Source organism: Protopterus annectens, chromosome 2.part0 (genome assembly GCF_019279795.1).
Source record: "Protopterus annectens isolate FY-2018-M chromosome 2.part0, PAN1.0, whole genome shotgun sequence".
Lineage (NCBI taxonomy): Eukaryota > Metazoa > Chordata > Ceratodontiformes > Protopteridae > Protopterus > Protopterus annectens.
This window is the reverse complement of record NC_056728.1, coordinates 1,266,858,086-1,266,882,954: the sequence shown is the minus strand read 5'-3', so window position 1 is coordinate 1,266,882,954 and position 24,869 is coordinate 1,266,858,086. Positions and strand designations below refer to the sequence as shown.

The following is a 24,869-nucleotide window of genomic DNA, read 5'->3' as shown; positions in this document are numbered from 1 at the left end:
GAGCCCCATATTTATTTCTCTTTGCCTATACTCTATCAATCCTTGATAGGGAAGGCAACCTCTAACCTGCAGTCTGAATAAATTATTGGCTTCTTCCCATTCTATTACCTTTCTCTTTCTAGTTATTTGCTCCCAATTCCTTGGTTCCTTTGCCAGTTTTCTCCAATAAATCCCAGCCCCTCTTACCTATTATCTGTATCCCTGACCACAGTCAACCCTATTGGCAAAATCTCTTTTCTCCATCCTCGTGCTGGTTTGCTTCTTAGAATACTCCCTGCTATTTTATGAATATAATACTCTATATGATTTTGGTTGTTCTCCTTAAGAGTTTGCATCCAAAATCCTAATCTCTCCTTATTTCTTGAGCTTCCTCCCTGTGTCAGCATCATTCCTTTCCACTTTGAATTATAGTTTTCTGCTTGTGCTATGTATAAGAGCCTTAACTGTGTTGCTCTAGAATACTCCCTCAAATTAGGTAATCCTAGTCCATCTTGTTCTATTGGTAGAATCAACTTATTCCACTTGACCCTTGCTGTCTTCCCTTCCCAGATAAAATCCTTTACCTCTATTTTAATTGCTATCCATAACTTCTCTGGTTGATAAAAGTATGTCTGACATATGTATAAGACTAAAGAGACTAAAAACATTTTAATGACTTGTATTTTAGCATCCATATCCATATAACAAAACTTATATCCTTGAATTTATGAGTCCCTTATTTTCTTTGCCAATGGTTCTAAATGTAATGCAAACAACAAAGGGGAAAGCGGACAACCCTGCTTGGTTCCTTTACACAAGCAGAAATTAGCAGAGAGGACCCCACCCACTTTAATTCACATATCTGATCCATCATATATTCTTCTAATCAGCCTTAAAACTGTATCAGGGAAAGCAAATGCTTCCATTGCCCTGCTCATGAAGTCCCAGTCTACTCTGTCAAATGCTTTATCTGCTTCAAGACCCACCAATAAAAGTGGTACATTCTTATATTCTGCTTCCCCCTAGATCATCAATGTTCTGTTAATATTGTCAAATGTTTGCCTTCCCTCCACAAAACCACACTGATTCAGATCTATCAATTTTGGTATCACTTTGGCCATTCTTTTAGCCATTATAGATATAAACACTTTATAATAATGGTTTAGTATTGAAATCGGCCTGCATGAAGCAGGCTCTAATGGATCTTTGCCCTCTTTAGGTATTACCGTTACCACCACCTTCTTCCAGGATGCTGGTACTTCTCCTCCTCTTAACATACCATTAAACAAAACCTTCCAGATCTTTATCAGCTTTTTCTGTCCTAACTTCCAAGCTTCCACAGAAATACTATTCATTCCTGGGGACTTTCCTGTAGATTGGTTTTTATGTCATCCCTTCCTACTCTCACTGTTAGTAATTGAGCTTCATCTACCTCTAGCTTTGACATATTTAATTCTTCCATAAACATATCCATTTGTACCTTTTCTTGATTCCCACATTTCTCTGCTTTGTACAAATTTTCATAAAATTTCCTTAATATTTCTAATACTTCTACACAGTCTCTTGTTATATTTCTTGAGACAAGCTTCCTAGGTTTGGTGACTCCCCTTTCCACTTTTTGTTGCTTGAGTTGTTGTGCTAGAAGTTATTTGCTCTAGAATTATTAACAAAAAAAGTTGCTTAACAGCAATCTTTCTAAACTCATGCATATTATCAAGGTAATCCCTTATTTTCCATTTAGCATTCTGCAGTTGCTCCTTTTCTTGTTCTGAGAGATTCCCCCTATTTTGCAATAGTTTAACATTTGTCAATCCCTCTAAATAATTATTGTTACTGTTTAACCATATCTCCCTTTATTTTATTTCCAACCTAGTTTTAAACTCCACGTTAATGTTATCCCACTCCTTAGTTATGTTTTTAGAAGATAAATCTATCTTCTCTAGTAGCTCCTGAATTAACTCAATAACCCATTTGTTAAATTCCTCTCTTTTCCACCAGTAGGTGGGAAGGTGCCAGTGCTGTGTTTTCATTTCATTACCTTGCGTTTTTATTTTAGTTATTATTGGTGCATCATCTGAAATAGTTATTGGGTGTGTTTCAAGACCTTCAAGTAAATGCACATGTTCCTGTCAGATATAAAATCTATCTAGCCTAGCCCAGTTTTTGTATCTCAGTGAGTAATATGTAAATTCACTCCAAAATCCTAGTATTGAATTCACATCCTCCATGCCTAACATTTTCATAAATTTCATCAAAAATCTACCCTCGTTATATTTTCACTTCTAGGCCCCCCGACACATCTTGACTGTTGTAAATCAAATTCCAGTCAACACCTGCAAGTCATATTCCTTGATGAAAGCTGATTATCTCTCCCAGAATTTTCTTAAGCTCCAATATGGCAGTTTTAGGGGGGATGTAAATACATGCCACTGTAATCCTCCTCCCTAGCCAGTAGCCCCTTAGTACTGTGTATCTTCCATTATTATCTTTTTTTTATTCTCTTCTATCACTATTGGAGCTCCTCTTGCATTTAATATAAGTACTCCTCTTTTCCTTTGTCCCAGGTATTCCACTGAATAACTATCCTGAAAACCTTTCTTTACCAAATTCACATGCTCAGTTCATTCCAGGTGTGTCTCCTGTAGCATAACTATTTGCACTCTACATTTTTTTAATGTAGTCCAGTACTCTTTCTTTTTTATATTTATCTGTAAGACCATTTAGACTGAAAGACATTACAGAAAGCATCATTTTCTTATATAGTTATTATTACCAACTTTTATATATAAATGCTCTTTTGCTAAATGTCTAGTTCAAACTTTTATATTACATGTATATACTGTTCGGCAGGTTGGTCTTTTATACAGTTGTTTCATGTCATATCCATTTGTGTCTATGTCACATCTTACATAACTTTTGTTATTTTGAAAGCCCACAGACAGAACAACCCCCCCCCCAAAAAAAACCTCCTAAAACGTATGAACTTTGCAATAAGAATCAAAACTATGTACATCTTCGACTATTGAAGTTTTTACTTCCTAATAAGAACATAAGTTCTAAGTTGATAGCTATACAGACAGGCTAAAGTTAACCAAAAAGAAAGGTCAGTCATGCTAAGATGCATGGTACAGTCTGTGCTATTAATAAGTGCTATTTGATTTTTTAAGTCTATATCACTCTCCTAGTTGAGTAAACACTTGAATGCTTTCAGTAAACACTTTCTCCAAGCCATTTTTTATCAAATTGTCTTCTAGTGACATGCAAACTAGACACAAAACTGCTAAGAGTACCTTGTTTATCAGAAAAATAGCCTTACAGTATTCAGTATTCTTTTTCATTTACATGCTTTGTAATAAACTTGTTACTGGATAACACCTAGGGTTTTTACTCAGTCATTTCCCTATGCAAGCATGGGAAAAAGCACACTGATTTTTTTTGGCATACTCTCCTAACCAGATCCTTCCTCTCTCCTCATCTCCTCCCCACCCCTCCTCATTATTTTATCATTGCAGTACCTCCATTTCTCAAAACTGAACAAAGAAAAAGAGAGAAGAAGGGTGAACAAGAAAAATACAAAAGCACCTGTTTATATTAATATCCCCATTGCTTTTAAAAACCTGAAAGAACTTTACTTCAAGTCTAACTGGTTTTGTATTATCTTTAAAGCTATCACACCTGGGAAAACCCCTGATTGTTTTCAGGGAACACTTGTCCTACCAGTTTCTCTGTTCTTTTTTCTTCTTTTCCCTCAGCCAATCCCCTTCCACCAGACTTTCTCCAGTTTCTCTTTATCAAATTGTTTACATGGAGGCATGAACAGCAACTGCAGAAATGCTACTTAGTATACATGTTTGCAAGTGCTAGAAAAACATTATAATATTCAATATTCTTTCTTCATTTGCTTGCTCTCTGTTTTATAACAAAGGTCCTTAATCAGTCATTTCCCCATGCAAGAATGAAAAAAGCACATTTATTTGAACTCTGTCATGCCTCCTTAACCAAGTTCCCTTTTCCTTTTTTTGTTTATCATGACATTTGCCTATGTTTCTCAAAACTGCACAAGAAGAAAAAGACAAGAGGAGAGAAAATTAAAAACACCTGTTTTCTATCCCCATTACACCCACATAGCATACAAAGAAAATCATGCAACATAGATACAATACTATTAAGAAAAGAAAGTGTTTTCTTTACCTACAGTTAGCATTCTCCCCTCTCTTACCTTCCCCAAAACATTTTCCAAACATTAATGACAAAGTAGGGCATATACTTGAGTTCCCCACTCAGGAAACAAATTTGAAGCAGTCCAATGTTTCCAGATTTTCTTGTGCTATCATATTTCACAAATATAATCAATGCTTTGTAATCCCACATTAAGTTACTAATTATACTACTGTTCTTCTCCATCACTCAAGTCCTGTCTCTACTTCATTTCCAGTGTACTCTCATTTCTTCTGGTCAACTTTCATGCTCCCTTCCTTCTGTCCAACATTTTCCATTGAAATACTGGAAAGGGTTTCACAAGTGCAGTCTGTGGTCTTTATTACCCGAAGAGTGAGAAGCCGAATCTTTTGCCTCACAGCTCAGTTTTTGTTGGACAAACATTTGTATGTCCTCCTTAGCATGCACTTCATCAAAAAATGGTTTTGTCCCTCCAGGGAAGAATACCTTGAAGACAGCTGGATATAGTAGTTTGAATCTCACTCCCGCATCTCAGCATTCTCTGAATAGAGGGATGAATTTACTTCTCTTTTGCCTGGTGTACAATAAGTAATCATTCTCCACAAACACTCTACTGTCACCTACTTTTAGTATTTTGTCCTACTGCCACAGTTTTGACAAAATCAATTCTTTCTGCTGGTAGGATTATATCCTTACTATTAAAGGTCTAGGTTGCTTTCTTATAGCTAGTTTTGGAGCATACACATGATGTGCCCATTCAACTAATAAGTCCTGCTCTGGAATATCAATCTAGTTGCTTATTTGTGCTTTCATAAATTTAATGGAGTATGTTCCTTCCAGCTTCTCTGGTACAGCTGAAAATCTCAAGTTTTCCCTCTGTGCTTTGTCCTCTAATTGTATTATTTTTTGAAACATCTCTTCCTGAGCAGTCTCATATTCAGTCAGCCTTTTCTTCATTTTGACCTCTGAATTTTGCAGCTGTATCACCTTATCTAAATATCTGTTTAAAGCTTCTTCCATTTGTTCCAGCCTTTTGTTGTTTGTGCTGACATACTCTATCAGTGTTTTGTTTATTTTAACCAGGTCTGTAGGCAGTTGTCTTATATCTTCCTGTAGATTATTGGAAGTCATGTCAGAAGGTTGCATTACTTTTTGTTGAACAGTTGCACAACTTTACCTAGTCAGTATTTCTTCCTCAATTTTTGGAGCTGATTTTTTGGAGGTCTTCTGTATTTCTTTATTCCTGGCATCCAAGCAGTGTACTTACTAGCCAGTTACTGAAATTCATTCATAAACATAAGTCTACTGACCTTCTCTGCTGAGTTTCTGCTTTCTTACTGGGAGAGCTACAAACAAGCTGTTACTTAGTGTGCAGCCATCTTGTAACTCCCATGATCAATTTGTTTAGTTAAAATCTAATAAAAACTTAAAAAAAAATAAGAAAATGGAAGTCAATTCACAAAGACACATACTGTGAGAACCATGTGGTGAGCATTATTGGGCACCATAGCAGTGTGATGTAACCCACTGGCACTACAGAGCCACACTCATCAACTACAAACTTACCACTGGAGGGAGAAGAGACACACTGGACATGAGGCACACAGGTGTGCAGAAGCTCATCACTGCACTGACCAGTATGGCATGAAGGTGGCACAGCACCCCTTGGGGCTATGAGGCAAATGTCAAGAATCCTGCAGCCTCATCAAAGTGAAGGACCTGTCCACACAAGAACATACAGCTTTATAATCTACCATACATGTGCAGGCAGGAATAGACTTCATAGCACAGTGTAGAACTGGTACATATTACTCGAAATCTGCAGCTCAGAGACATTTCCACTAAATTGCCTCATTAGCATAATTGCGACTGTATGAACTCAAAACTAGCATGATATGAACAACCACCATTGTGGTACTCATCTCACTATCTAATCTAGTATAGTATGGCAAGTGAATCCTGAATTAAATACCTATTCATACCTTACATCTCCTTGCTGTCCCCTCACTTTTTTACTTTTATCAATTTCAGTTCCCTAGCCCTCTCTCTAAATATACCATAAGCCTGCTTTTCCTCTCACTTCATAATTCAACTCCTCATTGTATTATATTCACTTACCTTTAATTTCTCTATAAACTGGCTAAAATTTATCAAAATATTAAATCATTGTCATATAACTTGTATCTATCCTTAACCAATGTTTTCATATTATGTCTAATTTGGTATAACTATTTAAACTGTAGTTGATTTTTGTATTATCTTTAAAGATTGTAATTGTTCTTTAAATGTTTTGTAATACTTTGGAGCTTTTCTCCCTGGGCCTCTGCTGTAAATAGACTCTTACCCAGTCAGACTTTCCCGGTAATCAAATGTCAATAAATATATAAATTATTACATTGGCCTACAGAGTGAAGAAGTGCTCTGTGTCTGCTGGGTTAAGGATAAACAGACCAGGGACATCTTGGAAGAGTGACTGTATAAAAGTGTGATTCTTGTATTGTTATGGAGCATTGTTCAACATTTGGGACATATATCCTTTCTCAACACAGTTGATCCCCATGTGGCCATACTGGACTACTATGGGGAAGTGTCCTGTCACCCTACTGGATCACTATGGGGAAGTGTTCTGAGATACTGAATTATGGCAGGCATGGCACCTGCTGTGGTCATTGCTGCCATGTAGGTGCATGAACAGTACAGATGATGATGCTCCTATTTTGTACCCACTCACTAACTGTAGGTGTATGTCCACATTTACAGGTGCATACATGGTGGCAAAAAAGGGAAACACCCTGAGTAGTTTTCCCATGTGGAGGCTAATGTGTTACTGCAGGCTCGTTATGCTCATAGATTGCAGATTCTCAGCCCAGGTAAGACCAGCCAGACCTACAGGGAATATGTATGGCATTAACTGGATGCAGATTTTAATGCAGTTTGTTACTAGAACAGGGTAGCCTGCCAGGTCTATCATAGGGTGACCAACATGGTTCTGCATGCCTACACAAAGGCCTATGCCACTGCATGGGAGAGAATGGTGACAGGTGGAGATCACTCTCATGGACATGGAGGAGATTCTCCTACTCCTGTCTGGGAATGACTCAAAAACCTGGTGGAGGCCTGGAAGTGGGAGAGGAACTGGATGCATCATCCCATGTCTTTGTTGTGGATGCACCAGGTTGGTCTTTCCTTATGTCAGTAACATATTTATGAGGTGCACCAGTGCCATTAAATCAGGGATGCTCAATACTGTCATACCTTTCCTACAGGTACATTTTTGCATGCAGGCACAAATACATACCATACGAGGTACATTTGTTTAGGGTGGCTGTGGTGGTGCAGCGGTTAGCGCTGCTGCCTTACAGCAATAGGCTCTCTGGTTCAATCCTTGGCTGGGGTGCCTTCTGTGCAGAGTCTGCATGTCCTCCCTGTGGTCGTGTGGGTTTCCACTGGGTGCTCCGGTTTCCTCCCACACCCCAAAGACATGCTGTAGGTGGATTGGATACTCTAAATTGGCCCTAGGAGTGAGTGCATGCATATGTGTGTGTGCCTTTCGTGGAAGGTTGGGCACCGGGCTGGTAACTCAACACCATAAAAATTCCACTGATAATCATGAGTGTACAGGTGATCTGCTGTGGTGACCCCTAACTGGGAAAAGCTGAAAGAAGAAGAAGACAAGGTACATTTGTTTACCTTCTGTGCATGTCTGTTATTTGCACTGTTGTTACAATACTGAGGGTTGGGATGTCACACATTAGCACTGCTACACAAGGTGATTACCTATCTGCTTTCACAGATGCTACTGTCATAGAATTCTGTACTGTGGAAAAGAGCATGTCTGATGTCATTCTGCATCAGACACTGTTGATGATGATGTTGGCCTAAAATCAACATAGACTGAGGGCACTCTACCACTGTTGGCAACTGTAACTATGGAAGGCACAATACTATACACATCCAGTGAGAAAGCTCTGTCACTTGTGGAACTTGCCCCTCCCTTTCCAGAGCCTGTGAAAAAATATGCAATTCCTGGCACTCCCTAGACAGGGAGTATTGCTTTTCTCTGCCCGAACAGCAGCAGCAGTGGCATTGGGGCCACCATAAGGCATCAGTGCAGAGTTGGAAGTGGTAGGCTAGTGGCCATCAATGCCATGGACCTTTGCATCCAGTGTCTCCATAGGGCAATCCATCTCTACATGTCAAGGACAAAGCTCTTTCCATGATTGTCACTCATCTGCTTCTCAACAGGCATATCTCATAGAACAGATAGGTCCAAGTCATATACTGCTACTTTCTCCATGCTATTCCCTTCTGATAAGCCTGGTTTGGCACAGCATGGCAACCCACATAGGCATAGTCTACATGGCAATGAGTCACATGGCATAGTCAGACAGTTGCAGTCTCTTGGTTTACTTTTGTCCTTTCTGGTACGTGTTGGTGCCTATGCCATTCCTCTAGAGAAAGCATCATTGGCTAAGGGGATTCATGTATTGTGTCATTTCTACCTGGGATCACACACCTGTCACAGTCGCATACATACAATGCAATCACATCTGAAAAAAGTTGTTAACCTAGACTGAACAAGTGCCTACAATATCTGGACGCCAACCCCCCACAAGAAGCACCACCTTCTCCCTGTACAATATAAACAGCATACCCAAAATTCACACAATCACACAGTCATGTCACTCACCCTGTCTCTTTCACATCCTTAGTTGTGCCTATTGCTTACCTTTGTCACTCTTCACCTTCCCACTTGTTCATTTGATGATAACTGCCTCCACTGCTATTTTACATGTTTAGGAAATGTCTGATGCACAGAGTGTTCAGCCAGTACACTGTACCACATAGCCAGGGTGTAGCATTACTTACATCAGTTTCAAACTTTGTGTCTAATCTGACCCACAGTTGTGGACAAGATGACACCTCTTTGCCAGTGCTGCAGCCTAATGTGTCTGTACCTGCCTCTCAGTGTCTTCCCCTTCTGCCAGTTCCACTGATTCACATCTGGTATATCCTCCACCTCTGGCTGTCTGGTTCACCAATGGCTTGCTCTAGCTATTTACACACCACTATCTTGTGCAGAATTATAAGAGTGACAAATATATTGCAGCAGGTCTCTGAAACACACTGCAGTCTGCCAAGAGAGAAATCTAGGCAGTGGAAGCAGGCCTTCAACAATCTGAACAAATGCTGGATTATGCTGTAGGTTTGCAGTAACAAGGTACTGTATTGCATCTTAGCCATGCTCTGTTGCTTGCATGTCAGGACATATTTGGAATCACCTATAAGCTGACACAAGTCACTGGTATACTTCAGACATGTCCCAAATGTGGAAACTGTAGAAACTGTCAGGGTGTTGAATAGACATATTGTATATAATTGCCTGTGAATTTGTCTGTCACCCAGCAGTTGATGAACACTCTGATAGTTGATATACTGGTATCCTTATGGATCATTTGAGGCTGTGATGGTATGTGGACACAATCAGTGGTCTCTAGAACCTCAAGAGAAATGGTATATTGCAAATAAATTGTGTTATATCTGTCCTCTGCATCCATGGCAACAGTATATCTTCCCTAAAATGCTGCAGTGTAACATCAAAGAAATGGTGTGCATTCATAAGATGAATGTTTGGAAACTCCAATGTCCTGTGATTGCCAGTGAAAGATCCTTGTAGCAAGGATAGTCAGTGCTACACATATTAGCTCCACTGGATGTAAAAGATCCCACAGCACCTATTGAAAAGATTAGGGGTCTTTTATTTATATACAAAAAACTCTTGTCTACAAATTGTTTACATATTTACAAATATTAACATATCTACAAATATATAAATATACACATCTGTTTCCACATATTCATAATTTCCTTTGCAATGATGCCAAAGTTTTATCACTATTAACTCCCCCACTCCTTTATCCATAATCACAATCTGACTTTACTTAATATTATTGCTAAAATTAATTTACAATTATACATAATTTCATTTATTCTTTTATTCCATATGACCCATATAACATAAAATAACTTTTTATCTATTATTTTAACATATTACTTATTTCTATTATTATATCCATGTTTATTTTATCTACTTTTTATAGCATCAAAAAAATCTTCTTTACATAGTTCCCCCATAACCATTTTACTCCTTTACATTTCAAAAACACACGTTCCATAATTTCTTCTTGACAATTTAAACATATTCTATCACTTTCCCTTTTATATGGCATATTTCCTTTTACTGGCAATGTATCTATTACCAGTCTCTACAAAAAAAAAAAAAAAAAAATATTAAGATTCTACTTTCTGATTACACAATTTCCTTCTTATTTTTATAGATTTAATTTTTCATTATTAGATTTTCTCATGGTTTTACACAGTAATGTTTTATCATTCCTTCTTATACCATATTTTTTATTTTTTTCTATATCATCATTTTTTTTATTTTCCCCATTTATATATTCTTTTTCTCATACCCCAAATTTTATCATAAATATATTAATACAGTTTTACTACCAATCTCTCATCTTTTTTCATTTATTCACTGTAACACTTTGTACAAATTTAATAAAGAAACATATACCACTAGGTTAATTAACCCAAAACCTTCTCCTTTATTTACATACAAAATTCTTATTTTTACTGGGTTTAATCTAGAAACCTATATAACTGAAAACATTATCTCCAAGAATTCCTTTTCAAATACTGTTGGCAGCATAAATACACTGGCTAAGTATGCTATTTTTCCCATTAGTACTGAATTGATCAAATAAACTTTTTTTCTGAATTATAATTATATGCTCTTCTCTATCATCTCTAGACACTCATTTGTGCAAATTATTACTTTTTTATCCACATTTTGTTTTCTTTTTCAGTTATAATGTCATATGCATATGTTAACAGAACTGGAATTTTTAACCCTTCAGGTGTTGCATACCCTGCCTCCTTCATTTTGTAATTTATTTCACATATTATCACATTCATAACTAATGCAAAGAGTATACAACTAATTGGACATCCCTATCTTATACCACTCTTCACATGTACCTCTTGGCTTAACCAGCCATTTACAAGTATTTTGACTTTATAATTACTATACACTAATGTTTCCTCCCACATCCTAAAGACATGCAGTAGGTGGATTGGACACTCTAAATTGACCCTAGGTGTGAGTGTGTGTGTGCGTGTGTGTGCCTTCTGTGGAAGGTTGGGCACCAGGCTGGCAACTCGACATTGTAAAACTCCACTGCCAATCATGAGCAGACAGATGATCTGCTGTGGCGACCCCTAACCGAGAAAAAGCTGAAAGAAGAAGAAGAAGAATTACTATACACTAACATACATAATTTCCTTACTTATATTATATTCGTTCATTATTACCCATCAGATTTTATGTCCAGTTGTGTCAAATGTCTTATTAAAGTTGCCTATTATATTTACTTGTTCTTTTCTGTTCATAATATTATCCATAATTTCTCTATCATTAGTAATTCATAATAACCCTTCCCCATTATAGTATATATGTTATCTTCCATATATTCCATTTTAGTTTCAAATCTCGTTTGTATTATTTTCATAAAGATCTTATAATCATTATTATTTAATACAATTGTTCTCCAGTTTTTTAATTCTCTTCTATCTTCCTTCTTCCATATGAATTTAAGTATTCCAGTACATAATTCTTTATACATAAAACCTGCATTTAAACATTCATTCAAAATATTTAATAAATATTTTTTTGCCAATCCCTTAAATTTTTATATATTTCATACCATATTCCATTTGGGCCTGCAGCCAAAGTTATATTTACTTGTCGTAATACTTTATCTAGCTCTTTTAAAGCAATCTCCTTTTCCAACTCTTTATTCTCTTTTTCTAACTTTTTTACTTTTCATGTTTTTCATTACCTTCTTTTTTTCTTTAAACATTTCTTGCACATATTGTACTGCACTATTCATGAACTTTTCCTGAGTTATTTCTATTTCTCCTTTTATATTTTTTTATTTCTTTCATTACCATCTTCCTTTACTAATCTGCTTACGTAACTCAATAGTTCTTTTTCCTTGTAAAAATATCTTTGCTTATATAATGATTCTTGTATTTTTTCTTGATTTCTTTCATATAATTCTTTTTCTTTGTCAAATTACTATCCATCATTGTATTCTAAATCTTCCAATGCATCATCATATGCTTTTTATATTTTTCTTTCTCTGCTTTCCTCACATCATATTGCTACTGTAAAAACAGTTTTTTATATTTTTCCTTAAATGTCATCCACCATTAGGGCAATTTTTATAGAATGCTCTGATAATAGTATGATCTCTCCATAACTGTATTACTAATGTCTTTCCTTCTTCACTCCATGCTTTCCCGTCTATCCTTTTATTCTTTTGCCTGTTTTTATATATTCATTATTTTCTTTTATCTCTAGCCATATTGCAAGATGATGAGAAAATCCTGTTTCAACTATGCCCCCTTCTCCTATAACTAAACATTCTTATACTATAAAATAACCTATTTCAGTTCTCTAAACACCCCTTTTGTAATTGCATGAATTTTTGTCCAAAAGTTTTAACTTACCACATCTTATAACTTCTAACATTTTTTCTTATATCATTTCCTTTCTTTGTATGCTTGGCTAGTAAATCACAATTAAAGTCTCCAGTTATTATAATATTCATATTTATTGTTACATAGTATAAACTCTGATGAAATAAGCTTCCCTTTTATTACAGTTAGGATAAGCATATAATGTTATAATTCTATATACTTGTTCTTCCCATTTTAAATCTACAATGGGTAATATTCCCATTTTTGCTAAAGTTACATCAAATACCTTTTTATTGTATTTCTACAGAATACGGCTATTCCTGGACATCTCTCATTTTCCAAATTCCAGATTGTCTTTCCTCCTCATAGGTTTTTGTTTGAAATCTTTCTTCATTTGTTAAAAATGTTCTATCTTATAAGTATATCTACATCACATGTATTACACCAATTCCTATTCTTCTTGCTATATTCGTAATAATATTCATATTTACAGAAAGTACTCTAAAATATTCCCTTTTCTTTGATTCATGAGTTCATAAACTCATAATTAACTACAAGGCTAGCTTCCTTGCTAGACAATTCTAAGCCCAAACAATTTCCTTCCCAAAGATAAGAATAACTGTACTTTGTGTTGGTAAGTCTAACACTTTAACAATTATACCAGACCCAGATCTTTAGATGTATACGTGTGTGTGTGTGTGTGTGTGTGTGTGTGTGTGTGTGTGTGTGTGTCTGTGTATGTGTGTGTCTGTGTGTGTGTTTATATATATATATATATATATATATATATATATATATATATATACACACACACACACACACACACACACACACACACACACACACACACACACACATATTTTTTTCATCCATTTCCTTTCTTTTTTCCTTTGTACTTATCCTTTAAATTTTCTTTTTCTGTCTTTTGCCCTTTTACTAATAGATTTTTTTCACCAGTTACTCCCTCCCAGTTTATGTCTTCTTCACTTACTTCAGAACCTTCTTCTGTGTCCTCTATATTATTTTTTCCTCATCTATTTTTTCTTCTATTTCTACTACTTCTAAAATTTCTTTTCTTTTTTCCATTTTTTCTTTCTTTTTCCTTACAATTATTTTAATTTTTGCAATCCATCCATAAATGTCTAATGTTGTTACATTTATAACATTCAATTCACATTTTTGCATCATGTTCCATTTCCCCACAAATATAACATTTTCTTTTGTCATAGTTTTTTTTTCATAGATTTCTTTTTGTCATAGTTACTTATCAAATATCCTTCTTTTCCACAAAAAAAAAAATAAACAAACAAAAAAAACATGTTGGGTTGTCCTCAGTATTTTACAACACACATATTCCCCACAACATGTATTATGCTTGGTATAGGTATAATTTTTATTTTCTAATTTAACACAACACAATAATACAGTCCAAGCCACCAGTCCATAAACCCCTTTTGTCATAAATGTTTGCAATGTCCAGTACTTCTTTACATTCAAATGTCCTTTCAAAATCTTTCTTTCTCCCTCTGCTTGAAATTGTACATGAATCTTCTTTTTTGTTTCCCTGTTAAATGCTTTTATCACATAAACATTCAATGGGTCACAGTCTTTCTTTTTTCATGCTGTCCAAAATAATTTTCCATTGAAAAAAAATGTTTCAAATGTAATGTCACAAAATGTCTCTTTATTATAAACTTTTGCAATGTCTAGTACTTCTTAACATAAATTTTTCAAATTTCCTTTTAACGTCTCTAATGCTACCTCTATTCAAAATTGTACATAGATATTTTTTGTTTCCCTGTTAAATGCTTTTATCACATAAAGATTCCATGTGTATGTTTTTGTTCTTTTCATGTTCTCCAAGAAAAATTTCCATTGAAAAAACAGTTTCCAATACAATGTCAAAAATGTATGTGTTAATAAGTATAAATGCTCTTACCTCATGTGCTTTTACACCCAAAGGAGCTATTAAATTGTTCCACACTTCATACCTGTCAGTTTCTTTGTCTTCTTTACTTGGAATCCTTACCAACTACGTTTGTTTTTCATTTTTGTCTGTCTTCTTTTCTGCTACTCCACTTTTGCCTTCTTTTACTTCCTCTGCATATGTTTACTTTTCCATCTCACCTCTATTTTTCAAGATTGCCTCTGCATCCTCTTTTTGTATTTTATCCTTAATGTTTCCCCAAAGAAACATCTCCTTCATTTTCTGGCTCACTCCACACCACCATTTCTTTAAGTAAATCATCACACAACCCTCCCAACTGGAGGGTTGTAATTATACATCCATCATTTCCTGACTCACCTCCATCAAACAGGTTTCTTTGAAATATTTCCTCAGAATCCTGTAGATATTCTCCAGTCTCAGTATTTGCCTTTTTCTTCATTTCTTTCATTACACCATCTCCTTCCCTCTTTCTCTGGGCTGCCTCTGTACCTGGAAAGGAAACAAGAAGTGCTACTCTAAAATGTATCCCACTCACAACAATGATGAGTAGGGGAGGTTTCCTGATGCCTGACCAAAATGTCCCTAATTATATAAATGTCACCTTGTGTCTCCCCAGAAAAAAAGTCTTATAGTGGGACTACCTAGTCAACACAGGATAAATAAAAATTAAAAAAAAAACATAAACTTCTCTGTCTACACAACAGCATTCAACTATATTCCTGTCATGAATGTGATGGCATTTTATAGGTGCATTTGGGATTCTTCTGTGATGCAGAGAGTGATACTGTTTACCATCATGAACATTAGGTACAAAAACAGCCACTGGCATAAATTGTTCAGCTAAATCAGTTGCCAGTCATGGAGTCTTAGAGGATTCTCTGTTTATCCAGATATCATAGTGAACAAACCCATTGGTGGTTTTGGCTCATTGTGCAACTTTTATATGTTTCTGAATCACTCTGACATGTTGTTTACCCTCATCTGTTTAAATAGTTGGGCTTATTACCACAATACAGCAAACAAAAAGGCAAATTTCACCTTAAGTAATCCACAGCACTCACTTTCTTTTAGCAAACAGTCACAATTTCCTGGTGGGCAAGATGACTGCAATAAATTATATGTTGTCTAATGCTACTGTCAGAAAATGCTACTGTCAGATGTACACATAAAAGTTACTGAGTGCATTTTGGTCTCTATACATGACAGGTACGGAAGGATTTCAGGCTGATGGGAACATGCTTCTTATTGCCATCCTGGGCTCAGCAGGAATGACCTGTCTGACCATCCTCTTTGCATTCCTCATTGTACTACAAATGAAGAAGGCTAACTATCATCACAGTATGGTTCAAGCTTTCCAAAATGTAGTGGTAAGTCTTTAGCAATATTTTAATGTTCAATATTGCATAATAAGACCTCACAGAGGAGACTGTAATGCATTACCTATAATAATGTTTTATTGGAGTGTTGCTGTGTGACCATTCTCATCAAGAAACTAAGCAGTGGAAAGTTAGCTGTATTATGGAACAGCGCTTTGGGTGTTGTAATTTACACTACAGGATGAAGAGCAACTTCCAAGGAAAGAAAGAAAGATGTTACTCCCACTTAATACTGTCTCAGTTTCCCTGCCACAAGTGAAAACTGTAATACAGTTAAGTGCATAACAGAACAGTGTTGCAAGGTTCCCCATTCACTGCAGCTATCATAACAGAACAAAAAATAATGTAGCTATTGACACATGCATTTTGTATTTTTGCTAAGAAACCGCATTCCACCTTTTCTTCACAGACAAAAAATGATTTCAACTAAAAGATTCATGAATTTATCTTTACTTTTCTCAAACTACCTCTCCTTGGAGTATCTCAAATCACACTTGCTTTTCTACCTGTTTCTAGCTGTCACCGCATTCTCGCCATTGGCACCAAATGACACATTTCTGATCTTCTGATGGTACTCTACTGTTCAGTGGCACTAAGCGTCTTCTGCTTTCTATATTCTGACTGTTCAATGGCAGGGATTGGGGTATTCCTGATGCGATACCATAAGTTAGGAAACCATCATTTAGTCAGTGTGCAGGGTTATTTCACAATTCTTTAAGGAAAGACAATGCCTTGCAATAATTTTATGCATGCCTTACACAACACCAGATGCTAAAGGCAGATGTATTTTGCTTCCTTCTTTCTCTAGTGTATGAACCATTTAAATGTGTATAAACACTACACACTGGACTTAATCCCAAGCCTCCAAGCAGTACTGCTCCCCTGATGTTGAAGCTTTCCTCCTCTTTCTGACCCTCCAAATGCTAGTATTTGTCTTTAAACAGAGGCCACCAGCATCTTAGTGGAGAAATTGCTATCAGCACCACAGTCATGCTACACAATTTTATCTAATTATGTCACCTTTACTAAAACACAAGAACTTTAATCAAAAATATATATTTATAAGCTTACACACACATATACCACACACACACACACACACACACACACACACACACACACACACACACACACACACACACACACACACACACACACACACACACACACACACACACACACACACACACACACACACACACACACACACACGCACACATATACCTGTATATTTCTGTCTATGAATTAGAAATCCTTTCTCCATAAATACATTTCAATATTAATAGGAGAAAAATGGAGGAGCTGCAATTTTTGGAAACCTTTGCTGTCATGTCTTAAAACTGGAAATGTTGGCTGCCAGATTCCATTGTCAGTAAATGATAAAACTAATATAATCACAAACTAGTTTTCAGTCTAAACCCCCTTACTCTTTAAACAGTCAAAATAAATTAATTTCTCTGGTCAACTGCTTATAGTCGTAGCCACTGATGCTAGTTTGCAGAGTTTTGGGGGCATAGCTCAAAAACGAACAGTACAGGCATCGAGGATTGACAGGTTAATGACTTGTATTATCAGGTTTGGTTATGTTGTGTCATACTTAAAAGAAAGTGAAGCAAGTGTAGCAAATAATAAATAGACATTATCAATATTCACTTTATTTTTGGCACAGTACTGGAAAATATTTCATATACATGCATGCAGTAGGCATCATAGAGCACATTTACTAAACAGGGAAATATTTGTAAAGGGTCTTTGTTTTGCAGAGTGCTTTTTCAGCTGATGTGAGTTCTGAGTGTAGGTCTTTGAATTTTCTGCTATTTTTCACCTCTGTACCCTAGCTTAATGTGTTTTTATAAATGCAGATAATCATCCATTTAATTTATATGTGATGGGGAGACTGCTCCTCCAATTAACTGCCCCCTATCTGAGTATTTAGATCAATTTGTAAACCAGTGTATTATTTTGCAGTGTGTTAATAATACACTGTGAGACTATGTAGTAATATGAGGAGACTGCTGCCATCCTCAAACCTCTACCACACCAAGAAAGTAACATTTTTTTCATTTTGATAGCTTTATCAATTTATTAATATATTCAATTTTACATTGAACAGAATGGAAGTGCTTTACTGCACTTTGTTGTAGCTATAGCACAGTCTAGATTCAGATTTTTTGGATCTAGGTCTGTTTGTTTTATCTGAGCACTAAAATCCAGCTATCTTTTGTTGGAGAGGGCCCCCTTGCACCCTTGAGGCAGGAGAGTGCAGTCAAGGACCCATCTGATTCATGGTTGTTGGACCAGGGCTCAGTGTTTAGCTTTCCAATTGGTTAACTGGTTTAAAAAAAGTTTTCTCTTAGCTGCTATATAAGCACTATCATGCACTAATGGGCAGTTGCGGATACCATTGGCAGTTATAGACACAAATATTTAGCTAGTTAATTTTCCTTTAGTCAACTGCTTGTGGTCTATCAGAGGTATCTCGCTGTTGTTACTTATTTCCAGGAGAAACTTTCATTGAAGCCTTTCTGGTATCACACAAGTCCCACCAATTACGCCCATCAAAGTCTGGACATTTTTCACCTGTCTGCCAACCTCACTGACCACACTATTATACCCTGCACTATGGCTGGACAATGTCCCACCATTTCTCTAGCCAGGCTGGTCAACTTGGGCATCCTGAGACAATGTAGCGATTATCTTATGTAAACAGACAACCAGCTTCTCCTAATTCACACAAATTCAACAACTGAGAGATGCATCTATATAAGAACCTAGAATCCAGGCTCTCTCACTCACCAGTCAGTAAACCAGACACAAACCAGGTTGTCAGCCTAGACACCTCATCTCCATCAACCACACCACCAACACCTAAACCTACATATGTGGAGGACCTCACCAGGAAACTACCTATAGATCAGATACCTCAAAAAGAGAAGCATGCTTCACATAATGCACCCTCAGTAGACTAAAAGTACATATAAAAACCCATGCACCTGTGCCTCACCGAACAAGCCCATAAGGCATAACACTAACTCTAACATCTAGTCATAGGTGACTCCATTGTGAGACACACAGATGTCCCACTCACCAGGTTGCATAAGGAAAAGGTCACGGTTAGCTGCCTGTCAGGTGCTAGGATGCACCACATCATCCACACAGTCAAGTCTCTCAACAACAAGTACTGTTATGACTCCGTCATATTCCGTGTTGGTGTAAACATCTTGAGACGTACATCACTGGACTATATGAACAGAGACATGACTGAGCTCTCTGATTATGTGTCCCAGGCAGGTATGTCCCTAGCCTTAAGCAGCATACCACCTTCACCTAGGATGATGCCACAATACAGACAGAAAATGTTTGACTTCAACAATTGGCTTAGTTTTTGGTGTTGTTCTAAGGGGATTCGGTACTTGTCAGCCTGGGATGATATGGTCGATGGACCTGCATGCTTTGCCAGAGATGGTCTTCATCTGTCACCCCTAGGATTTATTTTACTGGCTAAGGCCCTTGCCTCCCCCATTGTGCCTTTTTTTAGGCAATGCACAAGAACAAAATTCCCAATGTAAAAATATCCTCAAAAAACAACCTCAGGGTTATGCTACTAAATGCTAGGAGTCTAAATCTGAAACTGCACTCTCTGGAAGCAGTCCTCACCTTAGAAGATGCTGACATCTTTGCAGTTACACAGACTTAGTTTAAGGCCATGGAAAGCACCTCAGGCATACCGGGTTACAATGCCTTCCACAGGTTCAGACCACTAAATGAGAGTGGGAGAACTAATAGAGGTGGAGTATCAATATTCATCAAACACAAATACATCTCCAGACTGATTAAACAGAATGATTCCTTAGAACTACTCCAAATACAATTGACAGTAGGCAAGACCCCTCTCCAAGTTATTGCCTGCTATGGGACCCTCTCCATGAACCAGGATTCCCACACTGCTTGCATGGATCTACTTGAGTCTCTCAAGATACAACCAAACACCCTGGTCACGTGAGACTTTATTTACCCATTCCTAGATTGGGCAAACTATACCTGTACTAATGCACTTGCACAAAGGTTCTTGAAATTCATTAACTCAAATGCACTGGAACAGTTGTTTGACACCCCCACAAGGGGCTCAAGCATTCTGGATCTGGTGCTCACTAACATGGGCGACTGTTGCACCACCCCAATTATGCAGCCATCCCGGGTGAGGTCTGATCATAAGTCAGTCTCATAAGAATTAAAAATTACATATGACCCACCCTCACCAGAAACTAGACTAAAAAACTTTTCCAAAGCCACTTACAACCTACTAAGAAGTGGTAAATCCAGAAGGAAGGTGCAGCTCAAAACCACAAGTCAAGCACAGAATGCCAAATAGGAATGTATTTAGTGTACCACCACTTTATTCAAATGCTTCCGTCATAAAACAGACTTCTTCAGAACAAGAAACAAAGAGCATCAGCAAGGAATACTCTTTAAACACTTCCCAAGCAATTCATTGGTCAGGAATTAACAAGTTAATTGATAACACAAGACATCGTTTCCCCTAGTCATTGTGCAATATAAAAGTTCTTAAAGAAAACTCAACCATTAAAACCAAGTACATACACTTTAAAATAATTCATATATACATATAATATATGTATATATATATATATATATATATATATATATATATATATATATATACATATATACATATATATACACATATATATATATATATATATATATATATATATATATATATATACACACACATATATATATATATATATATATATATATATATATATATATATATATACATACATATATGCATAAATATACCTAAGTCAATCTGTTAGATGTTAAAAACAATACATAGATTTTAATCTTAATAAAGAACTAATGGACAACCTGTCATTAAGCCCAGGTAGTTGACAGGCATTTGTCCTGATTTGCCACTTTAACTCTAAAAATTCAAGGTTCTCATCAAATGGGCCCCCCCCCCTCGAGTACCCAGATCAATATGATCTATTGCTCCAAATTTAAAAGTGTGTGTAGGGAACATCTTGATATGCTTGTATAGTGCATTCCTCTCCTATGCTGTTTGATGTCATATAAATGCTGGTAGATTCTCTGTTTGAGAGCTGTCTTGGTTTTACCTATATAAAAACCATCACATAGGTCAAATAATGCAATGTAAACTATTGTCTTGGAGTAACAATAACACTTTTTACAAGGCAAGATGATCCCAAAACATTTATGTGCCGTTATGCCATTGTCAAAGATAAAGGGACATTGTGCACATCTCCCACATTTAAATTTACCAAAGTCACCTGGATTACATATTTTTCTTCAAGGAAATGTCCTTTTTGTAAACCACCAGGGGGTGTGAATTTACTCTTTTAACCACCTCACTATCAAAATTAAAAATGGACCAAAATTTACATATGACCTGTTTGATGTCAAAAAAATGTATAGTAAAAGGTAAAGTTAGGGCCATCTTGAATCTACTCTGCCCAGCCAGATCAATGTCGTCCCTTTTCGGTAAACAAGTCAACAACAGGGCAGTGTAAGTCCCCTGCTCCCTTTTTGTTCTAACCTCTTCAGCTATAGTGGTGATAAAGGAAGTTGGATAGCCCCTTCTCTCCAACATGACCTGCAATGTGTGACATTCAGCCAAAAAGTCAACTTTGTCAGAAACCATCCTGGCCAATCTGATGAATTGTCCCTTGACAAGAGATTTATTTTGATGTAGAGGATGCCAACTCTGAAAATGTAGCAAAGAATTTGAGTAAGTTCGCTTCCTGTATAAGTGAGATGTAAACACTTTCTTATCATAATCCTTCTTAATTGTAATGTCAAGGTAGTGCAAAATATTATTGTTTTTAACCGTGGTAAATTTCAAAAAATTTGTATTGTTGTTAATATAGGTGAAAAAGCTATCCAAGTCGCCCTTACTACCTTTCCAAAAAAGGGCTAAGTCATCTAGATACCGGCCATACAGCATCCAAAGATGTTTAAAGTCCGAGTCTAAGATGTACAAGTTCTCCCACTGAGCAAGGACAATGTTAGCAAAACCTGGGGTGCAGCAAGCTCCCATGGCAACCCCCTGTGTCTGCTTAAAAATCTGTCTCTCAAATGTGATGAAATTGTTGCCAAGGACTAGCTCCATACAACTATGAAGTGTGAGAATGGTGTTATGGTCCATGTTTGTATTGAAACAAAAGTAATCATAGAACTATTTGAGACCTAAGTCATGGGGGATTACTGAAAAGAGGTTGCAGATGTTAATGGTGACCATAATTAAATGGTCTGCATACATTTCTGGCTTAATTTTACCCAAAAAGAACTAAGAATCCTTAATTACCCATTGTCTGTCATCCAACACATGCTTCACCTTACTATCAATAAACTTAGCTAAACAAAAAGTCTTTGAAGCTTTTGCATCCACAACTGGAAGAAGGGGTGGGTTAACTATGGATTTATGGACCTTGGGTATTACAAAAATAGTGAGGATCAGTTGACGCTTGCCATCAAGAAACTCATGAACCTCCAAGCTGGTTTGACCATTAAGATGTCATTTTTCTAATGTCAAATCAATATTTCTATAGGCTATATTAAGCTCATTTCTAGACACCTCAGTATATGTGTCACTATATAACAACTCAAAGATTTTTTGGTTATAGGCATCATTGTCCATAAGTACCAACCCCCCACCTTTGTCGGGTTTCATGAGTCTTCACCTCTATCCAAAATACTATGTAATAGCGTTCCTTCAGCTTGTGTAAGGTTGGTTATGTCATGGTGCCTATTCACCTTTAAAATTTCCCTAATCTGTAACTCACATAGGTGTTCATAAATTTGCACCATAGGATGAACCGAAGGCATAAAGGTACTAGACCTAGATAACTGTAATGAATTTGTGGTCAAAGTTTCATCAGAAAAATATAAAGCAAAGTTCAACTTCCTACAGAACATTTTCAGTTGTAAGACAGTATCAGTGATGTTGGCTTTCCTAGCAGGCACAAAATTAAACCCTTTAGAAAACAACTCAGCCCATTCAAAATTCACATTGGCTTGACTGTAGTTATAAACAGTGAAATTACCAGCACAATTTTTAATAACAATGACATCATCATTTTCTACACCATTAACACCATCAAAGCTTATCTCTGATAAGATCCCCTTCTCCCCCTCCACTGCCCCTGACAAGATTGGTGACCAGCCCTCCAGTTCATTTGACCCTGGTTGTTCTGGTTACATAATATCTCTGATCTCCTCAGGGGTGGTGGGTCTAAAGGGATATCCCTTGAATTACTGTTAAAGTCATCACATTCCATTTCATTACCAAAATCAGTATACAAACTATTATTGTTAAAATAAGTAGCTTGTTGCCCCATAGAGGGATCGGGGTAGGCCCTGTAACAGTTATTTGACAGCCCCACAAGGGGCTCAAACATTCTGGATCTGGTGCTCACTAACATGGGCGACTGTTGCACCACCCCAATTATGCAGCCATCCCTGGTGAGGTCTGATCATAAGTCAGTCTCATAAGAATTAAAAATTATATCTGACCCACCCTCAGCAGAAACTAGACTAAAAATCTTCCCCAAAACCACTTACAACCTACTAAGAGGTGGCATTAATAGCTTCATAGCTCCTGCCCCCACTGATGGCAAGGCCACTTATACTGGGATATACACTAATGCTTTGTATAAACATGTATACAATTGAATTGACTCAGCCATACCAGACAGGATCAAAGTAAGATCTTCAAAAAAAAAACAACCTGCCTGGTGGACATCTGCATAAACAGGTTACACAAAAGGAGAAAGAAATTGCTGTTTAAGAGCAGGAAGGAATTGTCTCATAATTGGAAGCACTCCCTCCTCTGCTTAAATAAGCAAATAAGATGCTTTGTAAAGCAATCTAAAGCAAACTATGAATCCAAATTTGCCTCCCTAACATAGAGTAACCATAAGGCATCCTTTAGCTACATCCGTAACCTTAAAGGAAAAACCCAGATTTGCAGAGAACTTGTTGTTAATGGAACTACATATACTGAACCATTGGAAATAGCCAACCTACTAGTGGATAGGTTCAGTGAGAACTTCTCTCCTTTGTCCCTGACACATATACCTTAAAGAATCCCTACTACCTGTGCTCCAACTATTAACTCTAAGGAGCAGGTCTAAAATGCCCTTTTCAAAGCCAAAAAACACAGCCTCTTTGGGACTGGATAACATCCCTGGCTGCATTCTTAATGAATTAAAACAGGAATTAGCTGCACCGCTGAACACTGTTTTCAACCACAGCCTAAACACTGGCTATGTCCCTGTGGAATAAAAAAATAGCTACCTTCGTCCCTTTACATAAAGGGGTGCATCCACTGACCCTGGGAACTATAGACCCATAACCCTGACCAGCCTTATCTGCAAAGCTATGGAGAGAATCATCATGGACCTTATTAACAAAGATATAAGAGACTTCCAAATGCTTGACCCAACCTAGTTTGGCTTCATAAAGGGAAATCACACCTGTTGAACTTGGCAGACTTCTTCGAGACAGTCACCAAAGCCCTGGATGAAGGTAAATCTGTGCATACAGCCTACTTAGACTTAGCTAAGGCCTTTGACACTATTCCCCACTCTAGAATCATTGATAAACTCACTCAGCTGTGGATTAACCAGTATATTGTCAGGTGGGTTGCAAACTGGCTCACCAATAGAACACACACAGTCAAAATAGGGGATTCAACTTCCACCAGCAGACCCATAGCCAATGGTGTTCCACAGGGTTTGGTGCAGGGGCCCCTATTACTTCGAATCTACTTCTTAGATGTACAGGCAAAAACA

At 36.9% G+C, this 24,869-nt stretch overlaps 1 protein-coding gene across 1 annotated transcript in view; it reads left to right on the top strand.

Annotated features, from left to right (window-relative positions):
• The window catches only part of TEK (TEK receptor tyrosine kinase), a 767,861-nt gene that overhangs the window by 555,688 nt on the left and 187,304 nt on the right, over positions 1 to 24,869 (top strand). Inside the window, exon 13 of the mRNA XM_044061437.1 lies at positions 15,863 to 16,023. Within this exon, the coding sequence (XP_043917372.1) occupies positions 15,863 to 16,023 (161 nt within the window). The remainder of the gene's footprint in view (positions 1 to 15,862; positions 16,024 to 24,869) is intronic.